Below are 17241 nucleotides of genomic sequence, written 5' to 3'. Positions count from 1 at the left end.
TAACTGCTGACGAATTGAGCAACACAAAGGGCCTAACTCCGGAGCCAAAATGGAAAGAGCTCGTACTTATGGAAGGAAAGGGCATGGCAATCGAAGTCACGCCATTCGAAGCTTCCTTATTCCATCTTGGGTTTAAGAGCCTCGGTATCGTTGTAGCTCGGACTATTCTGTTTCATCTCCAAAGGTAAATTGTGGCCTGCAATGGGGCATCTTGTGGACTTGGATATATTTCAGAAGACTCGACGGCACTCTGCGTCGCATAATCCAAAAATAACTGCTAGTCAGGTCTAGGCCAAGCCTCCGTAGTAGATACGCACAAGTATAAGTATTCGAACTTGTCTCGAACCATCTTGCTGGATATCATGGATAAAGCCAGTCCAAGCTGGAGTATGAGAAACACAGCAAAAGGCAACTTGGGGAGATTGTCCAACCAGAGGTTGGAAAATGATGACATAATCTAATATCGACGTCACGGGAAGAACCCGCAGAGTTTCGTTCTCAAGGACAAATCTCCAAACCCATCTCAGTCAAAAGTATTACAGGTTGTCTCCAAGAAATGTGGGCTGTCGAGCCATTTTGTCCGGCTGTATCACTTTAGGCGCAGACATGCTGTGCAGCTTACGGATCAAAGACCCATCGTATCTGGTATATGCTCGAAACCCTACATAGCGACGTTCTACTCTGACAGCAAAGGCAGTTAATGCGACAAATTCGTACTCTTCTTTTCATCATCGCATTATAATCATTATCAAAACAGCGATAACTGAGTTCTGTCAGCTATGAACCGAGAAATTCCAGGGTTTTACTATGGTAGTGCTCCAGAACCACCATCTTAGACACATTGCTAACTCGCTTATAGATCCAGAAAAGAAAAAGTACTTTGCGATTCAGGCAAACCACAAATCAGCGCCAGGCTCTCAGTACTCTCAAGACGTCGTCAAGCGGAAGCGCGCTGATGAGGAGGTTGTTCTAATTCCGGTACCAGACTTTTGTTCTTCGTGCTAAACCTTCTATAGAAACGCCAACGGAAAGCTCGCCTGGTCCAGAGGTACGAAAAGGAAACAATTAAGAGAGCAACATGCCTGCAACATCCTCTCATACAAGCCCAGAGGGAAGTAGGGGCGCTTCCTGTATCCAGGCTCGTAGAACAGGAACAAAGGGGACTGGCATATGCGAGCCAGTTTCAGCGAAAACAGTTACATCAGTTCGAGCCCTGGCCGGACCAGTATACCATTAAGCATGTTGTGCGTAATTCACGGTCCGGTATCTTGATTGCCAGTAAGTGTTTTGCTGCTTTCCGCTTCATAGATTCAACCAGGCTGATATGATCCGCAGGCGGACATCGCGGTGGCGAGTCGTCAGTGTCGTAAGTTGAGCCTTGCCTTGTCGCGAGGACATGACACTGACAGCGGCCCTGCATCAGCGTTTGCTTTCCGGATTGTGATCAGGAAACATGGACGTACAATCGAACCATGGAGCGGCTGCTCTTTAAGGAACAGTATAGGGTAAATCTGCTCATGACGGCCTATTTTGACCCCAGAAATTGATGCAGCCGCGCAGCTTTCATCGCTCTCTCTAAGCCACACCGGGTATCTCTTGTGAGGATCACTTCATCCATATATCTGCTCACACGACTAATAAAACCAGAGCGACCATGGACAGTGGTCCAAACGGCGACTCCTTCCTTGCGCCCAGAATGCTTCCCGACCCTGACGAGGGCGGAGACTATCGATGGCCGCCATTCTGTATGCAAAAATCCCCATCATCTCAGCTTGAAAAGATAAGAGAACCACTAACGGACCAACAGTCTCCCACCCGATCCGCATCCACACAACCTCCTCCCTCTGGTGTTCCGCGCCGTCTCCAACAGGCGACATTCCCCGTTTTGCAGTCGGCACGTCCGACGGTCTCTACACCCTAGAGGGCTTCGGAAGCTACTGGACATTATCCAAGAAGCCCTTTCCCAATGACAAGCTTTCAGGCAACCCTAAGAAGCGCCGCACCGACTCCTCACACGCTCTTATCACAGCCGTCGAATGGCTCTCCTCAGACGTGATTGCGGCCGGTCTCAAGGACTCCACCATCTTTCTTCACGACGTCCGCTCTGGTGGAAGCGCAACTAGACTCCAGAATCCACATGCGGTAACTAAAATTCGCAAGCTCGATCCGTATCGGATCGTTGTCGCTGGTATAAACTCGGTATGCATGCATGCATCCTTTTATCCAACTATTCGCCGCTCTCATGGCCCATACCTCCAATACTCCATCTTTGCCGTCTAATTCTATTAATGCCGTCTAACAAGTCTTACTTCACAGCTGCAAATGTACGACATCCGCTACCCCCCAAATAACCTACAACGTAACCCCAACCCAAACAAGAACCATCACACCTCGACTCGCCCCTACCTAACCTTCTCCACCAACTATCCCGAAGTAAATATCACTCCGGATTTTGACATAAGCCCAGAACTGGGGCTTCTTGCTAGCGGTTAGTTTCCCACTCCTTCGTTAGACCCCTTCCCACACTAACAAAGGATGTTGCTATATACAGCTTCGCCCACCGACAGGGACCGTACGGTTCAGCTTTACTCCCTCCGCACCGGAGAGCAGGTTGCCTCCCCGCTAACCAGATATCGATACCGAGATTCGATTAGATCAGTGTGTTTCGAGTCTGGGAATCGGTCGGCCGCGCACGGGTCGCAAACACCTAGTTTGCTGGTTTGTTCGGAGGCTACGGTTGATGAGTGGAAATGGTGACGCTGACTTTGACCATCGAATGGAATTCAATGGTACAGCGCATGGAAACCTGAGGTATTCTGAGGAAGTCTGATGAGTTATGGTCATGGCCGTGATTCATGGTACATGTAGAGAAACGCTATCAGTATTCACAGGTAAATATATTGATAGCCAAGCGAGTCATGCCCGCAGGTATTACGCCAACCTATTTCTAACGCCAGATATGCATGCTATTGTTACATCACTCTATAGTAAAGTAGGTGAGAGAAAGACAACAAAAGTCGTAACAGGTGTCCTGCCATAAAAAATTCCTAATCAAGCCCACCAGCTAACCACTCTCCGACCTCGACTCCTATTCCTTTTGCCATCTCCCCGATCCAGTCGCCGGAGACATTTACACACCATTTTTCTCCCACGTCCGCCGTCGTATTTCCGCTGTTGACACCTGCGGAACCCAGACCCAAGCGGCTCCCGCTTGCACGTCCAGCCGCGGGGACAACAAGTCGTAGACGACGTAGCGTGGCGAGTTCTGAGTAGACCGAGTCAGCTATAGCGGTGAGCCGTAGTGGATTTGAGGGGGGATTGGGGTTTATAGCATGGTAGATTGCAATGAGTCTTTCCAAGGGGAAAGGACGAGCGGTTAGGATCGTCGATGGGCCGGTGATACCGGGACCACCGCCTGCGGCGGATGTCGTGGCGGAAGTGGTAGCAAAGGCATTTTCAAGAATGGATTTGGTGATACGAGTCTTTGTCCGCTTGCCCAATCCCCTTCTCCGTTTGGCGGGTGCTTGCGCTTCCTTGTCTTCTGCTGCTTGCGCCTGCGAGAGAACCTTCAAGCGGCGTCGGTGGTGAGCACGTTTGTTCCGCGCGGACAATGATGAGGAGGAGAACTTTGAAAAAAAAATTGTGTCCAGTCTTTGCGGAGTGTGAGAGGCTAGGTATGCGGATGTCAGGACAAGAGTAGCAAAGTAAGGTAAGCTTGGAAGAGGTGAAGGCGCTGAGACGGATGATAATAAGGATGATGGTTTAGCGAGTGCGCCACTTTGGGTGGTAGGAGGGGCGTCCTCCGTAACTATACGATGGACTAAAGCGGCCTCGCCCTGCCGTCTAAACAAGGAACGGTTTTTAACTAGGAGTCGAGAGAAATCCCACTCGTCGTTACCGCCAGGCGGGGTTTCACCGCTGGTGATCGGGGCAACAAACTGCGGCCACAGCTTCTCGCATATAGACTTGAATACCGGTATAGAACTTGCGGTTGGGCCGACCAGTGAATCGTACACAGCGGAGACAAAGTAGGGATAGAGTTGTAATGAAGTTTCCGCCGGCAGACCAAGTACGGCTGGCGGCCCAGCGCTGAGGATGATAGTAGTCGCCTGCTCACGAGTATATGGAGGAAAATTGATATGGGGAACTCCCGTCGCCTGTAGAAAAAGCGGACGAGGAGTGGAACTGACGATCAAAATGACGGTGAGTGATGGAATCTGTGAAGAGATGAATAGTTAGCACTTTTCTTTGACAGTTCACCAACCCCAAACATACCACTTCTCCTAGCCTTGCCAGCGCAGATAAAAGTGTGGGCGGCGCCTCTCTTTGTTTATCAATTCCATCCAGGACCAAAACGAACTTCTCAAGTGCTCCTCCAGGGTGCGAAGCAAGGCATTCGCCCAACAGAATCGCCAGAGAGCTGACATGTTCGCATCGCCCCTTTCCGAACCGCTCCCATTCATCCTTGCGGTCCACTGCGTTCAACACAGCCCATAATATCTTCGTCAACAAATGCCGACCTGTAATACATTCCGGACTCCGGACAATAGCATGCGGTACTTGGAGCAGTGCAAGGACGTTCGTTACGATGGTTGACTTGCAGGTGGCGGATATCCCGTGAACGACAACAGTAGATGGGCTAGAGAGTCCGGGCTAAGCGATCAGATTATTGTGAGTTTTAGGGATCTGTATATTCTTAAAGGTCATTGGGGTCCGTACTGCAAGTAGACTGGCGAGCTGCCGCGATTGAACTTCCCGACAGGGCCATTGCGGGCTCAGAGATTTGGACACCTCGATCGGCAGCATGGGAATAGATTCACATGAGCATCAAAAATCTCTTTGATGCATGCGGTCGAGAAACTGAAGCTGTTCCAATATATCAGAGGAGTTTAAGCAGAAGTACGCGTGGAACCACCAAACTTAATGTCGAGTCACGTGTTGATAATGATCCCTACTTTGAAAGACAGTCGGTTGGGAAATCATGAAATTTTGTTATTACTATCAGGTGTTCAGATTGCAAAAAAGTTGATGATTTAATAAATCAATTCTACCGCTATGGCTAGATGGTACATAGATGGAGAACGAAAGAAAATACAAGACAAATGGAATCGGAAACGGATATCTTGGCTGCCTGTCGATATGGATACATCTATTCTACCGCATGTTCTGGCGTGTCAAAAAGGGGAACAATGACATGGGAAACGATAGGTAATCCGTCCCCAAAGCATAGAAAAAGTGGTGAAAAGACGACGCAGAGAATGGTCCTTTGGACGGCTGCGATAGACCACAAGACAAGTCCTCGTTCTCCACATAGGCCAACGAACAGTTGACAAGGAGGAAAACAGGACCAGCAAAAAAGCGTACATAGCATCCAAAGCGTCATAAGACGCAAATGAGAGCATTCAAATGTTCGATGAAATACAAGACAGAATAGGCGTAGTATCCGTCAAGAAATGGACCAGGAAATGCAACGTCATTGCATAAAAGACAAAGGACTTGGTATGGTATCATTCCCCAATGCGTTGACAGCATGTCAAGAGGGTAGCCGTTAAGTCGTCAAAGATCGTAGCATCATGATCGTATGAGTACAGTTCAACAGGCAGTGAACTAATCAATCGTCGACACCGGGACGCTCGGTCAGTGGTAGTAGGGAGCGTACAGCTGTGGCTGGGCGCCAAGATTGTTGTTCGACTGCTGTAAAGCGGCGCTATAAGCACCAGAGGAATTCTCACTAGCGCCAGATGGCGTGTTCGAACCTGTCCCAGCTATGGGAATAAAACTCTGGTTGTTGAATGGCGTGCCAGAAACAGAATAGGAATTGTGGTGATACATAAGTGGCTTCTGAGGAGTTTGCAGAGATCCTTGTGGAAGTTGCGCGGAGTTCATCTCGTTTGGGGTAACTTGACCACTGGTTGCGGCGCTGCTTCTTCCCGAGCTCTCTGGCGCTATCTTACTGCCGATGCGGCGTCCGTGCGGGGTCCCACGCAGAGAGGGCAGAATGGGTTCAATGTATTTGACAATACGAGCGCGAGTCGCAGGATCAGCATAGTCCATAGCGGTCTGCACAACGTAATTGGCATAAGAGTCTCGCAGCATCTTCTCCAGCTCATCGCCAGCGAGCATTTCTTCGATCATTTGACGGCGCATCTCCTCATCAGCTGTGCGAAGGCATTTCTCAATCACATTCGAACTGAATTTGTGCTTGGAAAGTTTTGGAATACGGGAGAGGAACTCTCGGCAAAGAGGTTCTGTGAAGCGAGCTTCGGCTAGGTCCAGGATATACTGCACAACGTAGTTACCGAATGGATCTTGCACAAGAGCAAAGGCGTTGTCAGTGATCTGCTCAATCAATCGGGCTCTTTGAGCTCCTGACGCGTGGTCGATGCAGCGCTGTAGGACGCAACAGCCATGTCGATGGGTGCCAACAGTCACACATTGAGCCCCAACTGCATCGTAGATGAATTGGGACTTTTCTGCAGTAAGGCGATTCAGACACTTTTGGATGACATGATTGCCATTCAAGTCCTGAACCAACTCTACCACATGATCTTTCAATGCGTCAATGACCGTCTGTGTCTGCTCTTCGGTGGAGATAAACTCGATCATCTTCTGTAGAGCCCGGGTACCGTGCTGATTCAGCGCAATCTTGACAAGTTGAGGGGCGGCTTTATTGACCAGGATCGTGCGTTGTTCGTCGTTCGAATACTCGAGTAGCTTCTGGCACAGATAGTTACCAAATGGGTCTAGAAATTGGCAAGCGGTTAGTCAACCTGTATCTCGTCGCAATGACCCGCGCGCGCAGGTGTGGGAGAGACAAACCGGTCATAAGCTCAATCACATGTGAATGTGTCTCCGCGAAGATCATCTGAAGCTGATCATCGTTGCGCTCCTCCAACTTCCTCTGCAGATATCTACAGCCGTGTTGATCCTTGCAAAGGCCATAGATCTCATTACGGTAATACTCAACGGGGTGGTTATTGAAGCGAGAAAGCTGGGCCGAATCTCCGTCTGCATGTCTGCGGGACCCTACAGGCTTAGGCTGGCTCTCCACAAGGCGGTAATTCCCATTCCCGTAATAGGCATTGGCCGCGAAAGGGGTTGATTGGTTGTACTGTCCATTAACCGGTAGAGGGGGAGCCACAAAGGGTTGAATTCCGTAGAAGAAAGGTTGTGGAAAGCCAGCAAGCGAAGGCTGTGGCATTGTCCCATTGCCGGATGTTGCAGGGCCGAGCTGAGGTCCGAATGGAGGGGCGTTAGGTTGCAACGTCGTAGGCTGAGACTTAGAGGGAAATGACTTTGCTTCGTCGCGCTCAGGAGAATCCTTTTGTTGACGAGGTGTTACAGCAGTGACAGGGATTCTACCTAAGCTGACGTTGTGGTGGTGGAACTGCTCAGCATGAGTTTTCGGAGGAGTAATCGCGGGGTTAAAGCTGTCACCCTTGACAGTAGGCAGATCATTGGTTGAATAAGAAGATTGCAAGGGGGCAGGCCGGCTCATTGCAGTGGGTGTGCTTGACTCATGGTTTCCCTCGGTAGGGTACAGCGCATTCGACTCGAGAGAGTGTCTCGCTGCATGTCTGGCAACATTGGGCGAGGCGCTGTGGGATTCGTCGGCTGAGCCGCCGATATGACCAAGGCGAAACATGCTGAGAGAGTTCTGGGGCATGCTCTGATGAGAAGAGCGGTGACGGCTGTGAGAGTTCCAAGATTCGGGATTGGGAGTTTTAGAGTTGGCCAGGTCCAAAGCGTCCGAGTTTGCTGAGAGCTAATATCTCGTTAGCGATTGAGGTCCGGACCGTGCATGGACGGCAGGATATATGACTTACGAAGCTCGAGCCGTCTCTACGAGATAGAGTTGGGAATTTATCGTCCGGTTCGGTCAACTTAAGATAGCTTTTGATGTCCGGAGTTGGAATCCTGTCTTCGTCCTTCATGAATGACCGATCGTCGTCGTTGTGGAGGAGATATTTGGCTGTGTTGAAAGTCTCCGAAGCAGACGAGCTGTTGTTGTAGCCTGAAAGATTCGGTCGAACCTGAAAGCCGAAGCCAGTGGAGGGCATGGAGTAGCGGTGGATGCTAATAAGGAGAAAAGTCAGTAACACAGGCCCTGAAACCAACAGGAGGAATCCATGTGGTGCAGTAGGAATAAAGTGAATGACACTTTGAGAATAGTGCGGATAGGTGAGTCAAAGAGAAACGTCATTGCAAGGAAACTCCAACAGAAGGCAACAACAAAAAAAAGGCACTTACGACGGCCCGGGGCGAAAGGGAGATTTAGGGTCGTTCTCAAAATCTTCCTTTTCGGAGTTTCTACGAGACCCAGGAACAGAGTGGACGGCGAAGCGGTTCGTAGGTGTCTGAGCTGAATCGTTATTCAGCTGACTGGGAGGACTTGTGACCGAAGAAGCGAAAACGTTGAAGAAGCCTGGGGACGAAGTAACACTAGATGTAGAGAAGCGAGTTGGGCGAGAAAAAGCTCCCGGAAAGCCGTTCTCACGATACTCCGGGGGAGTAGTTGGTTCGCTGACCGGGCCAGATATGCCTGCTTTCGCAAGGTCTTTGGCTAGCTGATTCATTTCCAACTGTTCCCGTTCGTGCTGAAGATCAAGGAGCTTCATATCTTCCTCGAACCTTCGCTTCTGCTCTCGCATGTACTCGATGTGTTGTCTCTTCTTCTCAAACTGTAGTACAATGAGCGGCAGTTCATAAGCAGGTTATATGGTATCGACCAAGAAATGATGAGCAATGAAAAATAGGCGAGAAGACGATGATTGCAGAACTGGGGGTTAAGGTAGAACAATGAGGAGGGCATAAATGGAAATAGGAAACCTCAGTAGAATGGAGAGGACAATGGGAGTAGAAACAGTGAGAGCGGCGGGGACTGAAACAAAGCAATAGGCCACAGAACAATAGCCGCAACAAAAAAACAGACAATAGGCTGCGCCGCATAAGAATGGCGCAGATTATCGTGACCGAGAATGCGGAGTATGGGGCATATATGAGTCGTGGGGTACGGAGCTTACCGAGGTGAGCAGATCTAGCGCATCTGGCATTTGAGGAGCGGCTCCAACATTGCTCATGTAATTCCAAGAGGAGAGCTTGCTCGCGTCTGTTGTAAACCGACGTTGGAGATTCGAACGAACGTCGCCTGAAGCCCGCGGGAAGGCTGACACAAAGTTCGAATGGCCCGGAGAAAGTGACGAGTAACCGGGGAAGGGGATCTCTGACGAAGGGGGCGAGCGGGGAGAGGGGAATCGGAGCTCATCGAGACGTTCACTTAGTCCGTTCTTAAAGGCCATGGTGGGCAGGCGACTGGAGGACGAGGTTTATCACAGGACTATACACTCAGGGGCCAAGGGGAGGCGGAGGTCAGCTATGTCATGGTACGTTACGAACGACGGAATAAGCGAAGCGTCCTGGAAAAAGAGAGAAGTCTGGACAGGAGCGACGTTTGCAAGCAGATCGGGAGCTCGATATTAAAGTACAGGACGCAAAGCCAGCAGTGAGTGTGTGCGATAGTTGGCGGTGTGCTCTCTCTACCAGCGACTCATGTAAGGAGTCGGGACTCAAGAGGGGCGGAGGGGTGATTTGGCGAAGCGAGTCTTGGAAAAGAACAGCGACTCACCCACAATGAACGCCTCGATAGTTTGAGTTTCAGGACAGCAAGAAGCTTCAGATAGCCGCTGGGTGCTTGAACACGCGAGTAAGGACTGTCTTGAGGCGAAACCGGGAGCCGTCCACGCACTTTCGCAGTGCTCCTGAAAGATGCGGAGATCTCGCTGACGCTATCTGAATCACCGCGTGGGCGCTGGCCGGGACGCGCTCTCCCTCGTGTCGAGAGCAGCGAGAGACGCGTAGTTGATAAACGAATGGAGGTATATAGAGGAAGAATATCGCGGATACGACAATGAGGAAAGGAAAAATAACTGTTATACAAGTGGCATGGGCTGCAAAAGAAGGGAGGAAGACCAGGAAGCGAGAGGGAGGCGAGAGAGGGGAAAAGGAACGAAGTGGGCGGCGGCTGGGAAGCAAGCGGGGGGCGTGAGAGTGACTCGATGGGCGCTCGTTTAGGCAGTGCTCGCCCTTAGGCGTAGGGACGACCACGGCCAAAGCGTCCTTTTCTCTTAGGCCACCTTATCGTTGTGACTCTTTTTATTTCTTCGTTTTTTTTTTGTGGATCCCCCTGGTTTTGTCTTGTGGATTCGTTGAACGGTTCCCTGGATAATGGTCAGGACGTACCTCGGTCGCACGTATCTTGACTATAAAAATTAGCTACGAGTACTCCGTAATCAACATGGTGGCTTTTATTTCTACGGATTGCTCAGTAACTACAACAATATACGGAGTAGTCTATCTGTTCATGCATGATCGCCAGTACCTCAAATGGCAGATCAGAGATTCCCCGACGAGATTACTCCGTACTCTTAGCCTCCCTGCTCTTGATCTTGAATGACAGCTGTCGCGGAGAGATACCACACTAGTCCCTCTCGATACTCTGTGCCTTTGCAGACGATGACCCATCAGCCAGGAATCGTGATCAGTATGCCGGCGCGTTGTCTATTGACTAGGTCTGTTTCGGAACCCAGGTTGCTGAGCTGTCTTGCTTTTGCCAACCCTTCGGTCGATCGTTCGTTTTCGATGGATCAAGGATTATTGAATCTCCTGCGCGGTCGATTGTGATTCGGCTAAGCGCTGCTAGTGGTGACTAGGAGCTTCGTGCTAATGCATTACTTTATTGGGAATAGAGTGTCCCTCAAATTTCCAGCTCTAGACAGGGATCATGGAGTAGATCTCCGAGCGCCCTATCTTCTGCCGCGAAAGGACGTCCGATGTGACAGTAAAGCTGACAGTAACGCTGGCACTCGACGGAGCTTACTCCTTCTCGATAATTCCTCATGGCGGATTCTCGATCGGTTTTGAGGCCGACAAAACAGTCGTTCTTCGTCCTGCTGGGCGCGCCCGACGTGCAGTGCTGGCCGTAGGCGTGGCCGCTGCAAGTGTTTCTGCAGCAAGTGGATCCCAGCCCGACTTTAGGTCGAAGATGCCACGGCGGGCCCGATGTAACTACATCTGTATGGAATGCCTGGGTCAGGGCCCAGAAACCTGCAAGTCTTTTCACCTTCACACAAAAGAAAGGAGCATGCGGAGTGCCAGATGCCTGGGTCTGCTTACTGGAACAGTAGTCTGGATTGATGATCGGTGCCAACCAAACATCACATGGCGTACCATGAAATCAGCTGTCACGGATAGCCATGCGCGAGCCAAAGGTTTCCGTTGAGGGGAAGCCAAGCCGAATGGCCAGTTCCATCGATCTCTTTGCTTCTGGAATCCGAACTGGTTCTCGGCTCTGCAGGCAGGCACATCCATTGTAAGAGGATCGAACACTCAAGCCCAGTTAGTGTGAAGTAGGTCCGAGCGGGACTGGTGTCAACGATTCATACATCGGAGCAAGAATAATGGTTGAACGGGCACGGATGATTGTCTCATCACAAACTGATGCAATAATGGCTTGCCACTTAGAACGAAGCCATTGGAGGCCAATGGCGGCCAATGGCGGCTGCTGATTGGCGCGGTGGAGGAGAAGCGGTGTACAATGGTGACTGGAGGCAAAACGGCCCTGGCACGATCGTGGTAGTATTGGACTACAAGAGCTCCATTTTCGTTTCAGTTAAGAGAAACTGCAGGTACTAAATAAAGTCGTTCTGAAAGTGGGACGAGAATTCAATGACCGAGAAATTCGTGGAGTCGTGGTTCTGAACCGGGAGAGATCGACTGTGTGGCCTCGGATACCTATTGATAGCCGTAAGCACAGCTGTTATCGCTTCCCCGACCTCTGCATATCAATCGGGCCAAGGAGACGGCGAGGTTGCTACTAGGGCATACAAAGTACCTACGCGGGTAACCTGCTCACTGTCACCCGGATGTAAAAGCACCAATATACAAAGGACCCTCCAGCGATACGGGCGATAGTTATAGTACTGAGGCCAACAAACGCTGAAAAAAGAGATGGAAGAAAAGGAGTTTATGCTTCGCATGCCAGTCCTCAACCTTTGGCACAGATAATCTCCGACGATTAAATCGGGCTGGGCCTTTACTCCGGACCGTACGAGTTACCGGTAGACACGATTTCAGGGGCCCGGCATCCAGCAAGCCAACCAGTCAGGACTCCTTCTCCCGTTTGCACTTTAGGCCAGTTCCATGGATGATCATCCTCGGATACGCCGGGATACCTTGCCGTCAGCTGCTGCGCTCTGAGTAGCACTAGCAGAGAGTGACTCCTAGATGCGTATCCTCCGAATCGTCCGATCGCCTGACGAGCTCTCTAACGCCTGAGAACAAGGATCTCGAAACAATCCCCAAAGGGTGAGCACACGTCGAGCGTCGACAATGGAATTCCCCTTGTGTTTGCCCGAGCAATTTACCCCGGAGTCTTTAGCCGACACCGACAGTCCTAAATCAACCTTAATTGCTCCACAAAGTGCGGCTTGCTACAGGGTCGACTTAGATCTGAGGATCCGATCCCCAAGCGCGGGCAATAGGGCCCGTAAACTGCGTCTGACAGGACCCGCCGCGAGTTTGCTCCAGGTTCAAGCGGGTTCCAGTCCCTTCCTTTAAAGCCTCGACCTGAAGAAAGCCCTATCCACCCAACGTGGACTCGGGATACTATTCTTTCGTTTTGTCCATATGGACTTCTTGAATGAAGCTCGTTAGAACCTTGCTCTTTGTCCAATTACGATTGGCTCCATACCTGCCAACGAAGACACTACCGCTCTATCATGAGTAGCGTTGAAGGGTTAAGCGACGAATTGCGGAGTTCTTAATTTGCGGTCAGAGAGCATCCACCGGTGCTAGGCGTCTAACATGCATGCGAGGCCGCACTGATCTGGATTATCCTCTCGACCTTTCGTCCAACGGCTCGAGCTGCGCTTGCATAGTTGTCCTTTTTCGCCTCCTTTGCTTCTACCTGGCCTTCCCCTACTGTATCGGCGTAGGCCATATCCTCTTGGTATACCTGGTCGTACACGACATCCTACCGCACCAGCTGCAAGGCGCTTGACAACTAGCGATTCCAATATTCTGGCGATTCCATAATTCGTGGTCCGAAAAAAACCGGTTGGTACAACAGCGGCAGCTTGTGATTTTCTATTAACATGATTTGCCGTTTTCTTATCAATGATCCTGTCGTCTGGTTGAGCTGAATGGCCCCAATGTACAAAGACGTGGTCCGGGCCGGGCCTCTCAATTACTGAAACTCCTGTCAGCACCTCTCATAGCTCACTTCTTTTGTCATGGGCCAGACCAGCTCATATAGACATGCTAAAAAAACGGTACTGCATTTGCAAATGCCTTCAATGACTCCGGGTTCGAAATATACACCAGCGATAATCTCCGGCGACTCGAACTGCACCCTAAAACGACTTGACATAAATCTGCTAGCTCGTGTCACAATCATAAAAGGTGCAGTTGAGCTATCGCTGTGAAGGGAGTATCAGTTCGCAACCGCGACATGACAGTATCCCACAAACCAAAACCCCATACTTTCTTTGGGCATCATCTGAGTCAAATGGAAAATTCGACGGGACGTTTGTAAGTGAGGCGTCAAGTATGACTTGCAAATGCACCTGCAGTCACCATCAGCAGCTTCCATGTGCGCTGGAGGATGCTGCATGTTTCAGTCAGGCGACTTAAATCATGCAGCACAAAGATGAACCCAGCATACCTATCAAGCAAAAACCCACGGGCGCCAAGACCATTGTCCTTCTCATTCCAGTAGGTGAGCAGTGCTGCTTTGAAGTCGCGGGGCCCCGGGCCAGAAAGGTGAGCTTGTGGGGTGGAGTGGATGAGCAGTGGGGCGAGTGTCGCGCTCACCCTACCCATACGCGGTTGGATTGAGGTAGTCGGCTAAGCCGCCGTTTACCCTTCGCTGGAAATAGGCTCGGTTCCAAATTACCGTTAGCGGGAAGGAAGACCTAAAATGGGGGTAATGACGATGTAGAGCGACATATAGGGAAGGCGGTTCCAAAGGGCATTGTGTTCTGATGCGCTTTCCGTATTTCCCTCCAAGAACAAAACAGAACTCTGGATGTACCTCATGGATCATGATTATACTATTGATAAAAGGCAATCATGGTTCCTGGGCGTCTATGGGCCACACGAGGCACTTAGTAAAGTTTCACTGCACCTTGAAAGCCGCTCCCTGAAGAAGACCGTTTCCACATACCCTTAAATGGGGATCGATCGAGATCAACTCCATTTGACGAACTGACATCAACCAGATGACTAACAACAGCCCAGATCTGGAAGCGCTCTTCTTGAGGAAAGTAGAGCTAAGGAAACTAGCTGAGGAACGGCTGCGACAGGCAGAGGAACAAATACAACCAACGACTTTCAGCGAGCTTATCCGATATTGTCATAAATCTTTCTATCGCCCTCTGAAAGCCGAAATACCGGTTCGCTTTACAACAGGGACAATCCAGCCATCTACCGGGAAACGCTGTCCCTTCCGCTTGGAGCATTGGTCCGAGTGCGAATCCCAACAACAAGGGATCTACAGCTCTGTTTGCTCCTATCTGGAACCATCAGCTCAGACTGCGGCACGTTTATTCTCGCCCCACGTTGCGCTGAAAGACTTGGGGAAGCGATTCGAACGGGCAATAAGCAATGAACAGAATTTGCGGGGCTATGAGCAATTCGGTGTGGAGGGTTATGTCAGTGATATTATCACGGAGCTCTCCAAAATACCTGCTGCTCGAGTTGAGTTTTGCTTGAGCGATGGAGTTCGGTTTGAAAATCATGCTAGGAGCCTTGTTGCGGACGAAGCTGACCAGCCCAAACCTAAACAACCAAAGAAACCACCTTCTAAACCGGATCAGTACTGCATTCACCGTATCGACGGCGACAAGAGTACACTTCTTACGACAGTCGAGTATAAACCGCCCCATAAGCTATCGGTTCAAAATCTTCGAGCAGGGTTACGACCAATGGATTTTCGGGAGAAGGTCGCCGAATCCAAAACCATTCCAGCGGAGGGCCCCGAGAGACTGAGACATAGTGCAGCCCGGCTAGCTGGCTCAGCTGTGGTCCAGGAGTTTGATGTCATGCTCGAAAAAGGGCTCGAGTACTCGTACTTGACTGATGGGTTGGCACTGGTCCTGCTGCGGGTCGATTACGACGAACCTGGAACCCTATATTACTACCTCTGTGAACCCAACGTGAAGTAGGTCAGGAGGATAACTTCAATTACCTACTACAGTCGCTAACCGCAGTCTCTCGGATATTGTGTATGTGCCTCATGTGTTTCCGCTCACAATACCGTGATCAGAGTGGCGGAATAAAGCAATCGATAATCAGTCTATCTGGAAGTCGAGCTTTGATGAAACATTATCCCAGATCCTTAAATCGGAACTGCGACAGAACCCACCGGACTCGGAAAATACATCCTCAGAAGTGGCGTTGTCAGAAATAACATCCAGAGATTATATCGACCCACTGTATCTGCCGTCATCCTCTCCTACTCCGCCACCCGCCAGCACCCGCCAACACGCAAAGAGTCTCAAGCTAGATGTGCGCCGCATAACGCCACACGAAGAGATGGTTCACCGGATCCTGACGCAGACCCAGCCGCAGGAGGAAGGAGGCGTGGCTTTAGTCAAGTTACTTCATCGCCTTCATCCTCCCGAAAATCAGCACGCAAATCAGAAGCCCTACATACTCAAAGCGGCGGCTAAAGCCAGCAGCACACTGCTCAGTTCTGCACCCAGCAACGCCTAATTGGCCTGCAACAGGGTCACCAGCTAGATGATAATTGCCCGAACGTCATGCTTCACCGGCAGGGAGGGAACAGCAACCGACACCACATCAACGCTGACATGTTGATTGAATAACTTAAACAGCAACTAGATGAAAACATTGACCAGGACTGTACACCAATGGGGTTTTGTGGCGCAACGGGAGCGCCATTTAAGGTTACCTGCACTGCGTATGGATACACAATTGTCGGCAAGGGAACGACGTCTGATTTATGGGACGTAGTGTCACGAGAGGCGGAGGTTTACCGTTTCCTACGGCAAGCCAAGGATCAGCAGTCCCAGTTTTCCTCGGAATGGTCAACTTAGCCAAGTTCTACTACGTACATGGAGCTGGGAAGATTCGCCACATGCTTATCATGGCTTGGGCTGGTGAGCCTATACATGAAATAGAACGTGATCCGATGGTCGCACGTGAGGTTTCGAGGTCAGTGCACGAGATTCAATCCCTCGAAGTCTTCACACGGAGACCTTCGATCAGAAAATATTCTGTGGAAACTGAGCTTGGACGAGCCATGGTAATTGATTTTCATCGTTCCGAATTGATTCGCCAAGCTACAAAAAAGCGAAAGAGGTTAGATGCGAAGTCTTCTCGGAGCAGAGATATGCAAGCAAGAACAACCTCATATAGTACATGATTGAGACAATGACTAAAGCATCCAAGATCAGATGCATATACCTAGGGCAAAAGCTGCCGAGGAGGCACTTTTAGCCATTTTCATGTTATACTCTGTTGCTAAGGAGCTGATTTTTCACTTCAGGCACCTATTTTACCTGGAAAAGAATAACAGGCACTAGGAAAGCCGTTCTAAAAGCGAGTCCCAAAGAAACTATTATAGTATACAGTCCCATTGGCCATTGCAAGGAGCACCGTATCCTAGAACCTTATCACGCCGAGTGATTGACAGTTATTATAGTCAGAAAACCACAAATAAAAAAGAAAGAAAGAAAGAAAGAAAGAAAGCCTGGACCCGACAACGTGGGACAGAAACACTTTATAAAAGCTAATTAGGTGGGATGATGTATTTAGAGCAAGAACAAGGAAAGCGTATAATAGTGCGGCAAATCATTATCCGCAGGTGCCTACTGGGACTAGCACGAGAGCGAATAGCGTGCCTTGAGTAGCTATAGAGACTATGCCTGACTCACCCGGCTCAGCCTCTTAAACAGCGAACGTCCAGAATAGGCAGGAAGGAAATCCTCGCAGTTTTTTGGGTGGTAGTTATACATACCTAGGTGCCTTGGGGTGGTTGCTGCAGTTTATAATCTCCAACCATGCTGATATGACGCATGACCTAGGGACCTAGGTACCTTCGAGCTTTGGCCCAATTGGGATCTCTATTCGTTCGATAAACATGGAGAGAGTGTGCCTCCGCTCCAAGTCCTGTCGCGAAGGTCGTCGGTAACGTAGGTTGAAAGGAGCCTCCGACAGTAT

General features: G+C 50.2%; 4 protein-coding genes across 4 annotated transcripts; 2 read left to right on the top strand and 2 right to left on the bottom strand.

Annotated features, from left to right (window-relative positions):
* Positions 1 to 542: 542 nt before the first annotated feature.
* BDW70DRAFT_13786 (uncharacterized protein) lies at positions 543 to 2902 on the top strand. The gene is made up of 11 exons (XM_073737112.1): positions 543 to 645; positions 698 to 810; positions 860 to 963; positions 1017 to 1278; positions 1336 to 1366; positions 1424 to 1505; positions 1561 to 1598; positions 1648 to 1745; positions 1808 to 2199; positions 2317 to 2488; positions 2552 to 2902. Exons 2-11 carry the CDS (start codon positions 780 to 782, stop codon positions 2755 to 2757), a joined length of 1416 nt encoding a protein of 471 aa, XP_073598341.1. The 5' UTR covers positions 543 to 645; positions 698 to 779; the 3' UTR covers positions 2758 to 2902.
* Positions 2903 to 3047: 145 nt separating this feature from the next.
* Positions 3048 to 9299, bottom strand: BDW70DRAFT_148646 (uncharacterized protein; the record flags this gene model as incomplete). The annotated part of the gene is made up of 7 exons (XM_073738897.1): positions 3048 to 4217; positions 4276 to 4639; positions 5660 to 6743; positions 6820 to 7765; positions 7827 to 8076; positions 8251 to 8681; positions 9024 to 9299. 7 exons carry the CDS (start codon positions 9297 to 9299, stop codon positions 3048 to 3050), a joined length of 4521 nt encoding a protein of 1506 aa, XP_073598340.1.
* Positions 9300 to 10716: 1417 nt separating this feature from the next.
* On the bottom strand, positions 10717 to 11663 carry BDW70DRAFT_13646 (uncharacterized protein). Its single transcript, XM_073736863.1, has 3 exons — positions 11442 to 11663; positions 11173 to 11384; positions 10717 to 11119 (listed from the first exon to the last, which is right to left on the bottom strand). Exons 1-3 carry the CDS (start codon positions 11485 to 11487, stop codon positions 10754 to 10756), a joined length of 624 nt encoding a protein of 207 aa, XP_073598339.1. The 5' UTR covers positions 11488 to 11663; the 3' UTR covers positions 10717 to 10753.
* A 2613-nt stretch (positions 11664 to 14276) lies between these two features.
* Positions 14277 to 16444, top strand: BDW70DRAFT_148645 (uncharacterized protein; the record flags this gene model as incomplete). The annotated part of the gene is made up of 6 exons (XM_073738896.1): positions 14277 to 15212; positions 15325 to 15491; positions 15563 to 15653; positions 15735 to 15815; positions 15894 to 16033; positions 16072 to 16444. 6 exons carry the CDS (start codon positions 14277 to 14279, stop codon positions 16442 to 16444), a joined length of 1788 nt encoding a protein of 595 aa, XP_073598338.1.
* Between the last annotated feature and the right edge of the window lie 797 nt (positions 16445 to 17241).

The sequence above is a fragment of the Aspergillus foveolatus genome (assembly GCF_047715535.1).
Source record: "Aspergillus foveolatus strain CBS 279.81 unplaced genomic scaffold BDW70scaffold_11, whole genome shotgun sequence".
Lineage (NCBI taxonomy): Eukaryota > Fungi > Ascomycota > Eurotiomycetes > Eurotiales > Aspergillaceae > Aspergillus > Aspergillus foveolatus.
This window is presented reverse-complemented; position numbering and strand designations above follow the sequence as displayed.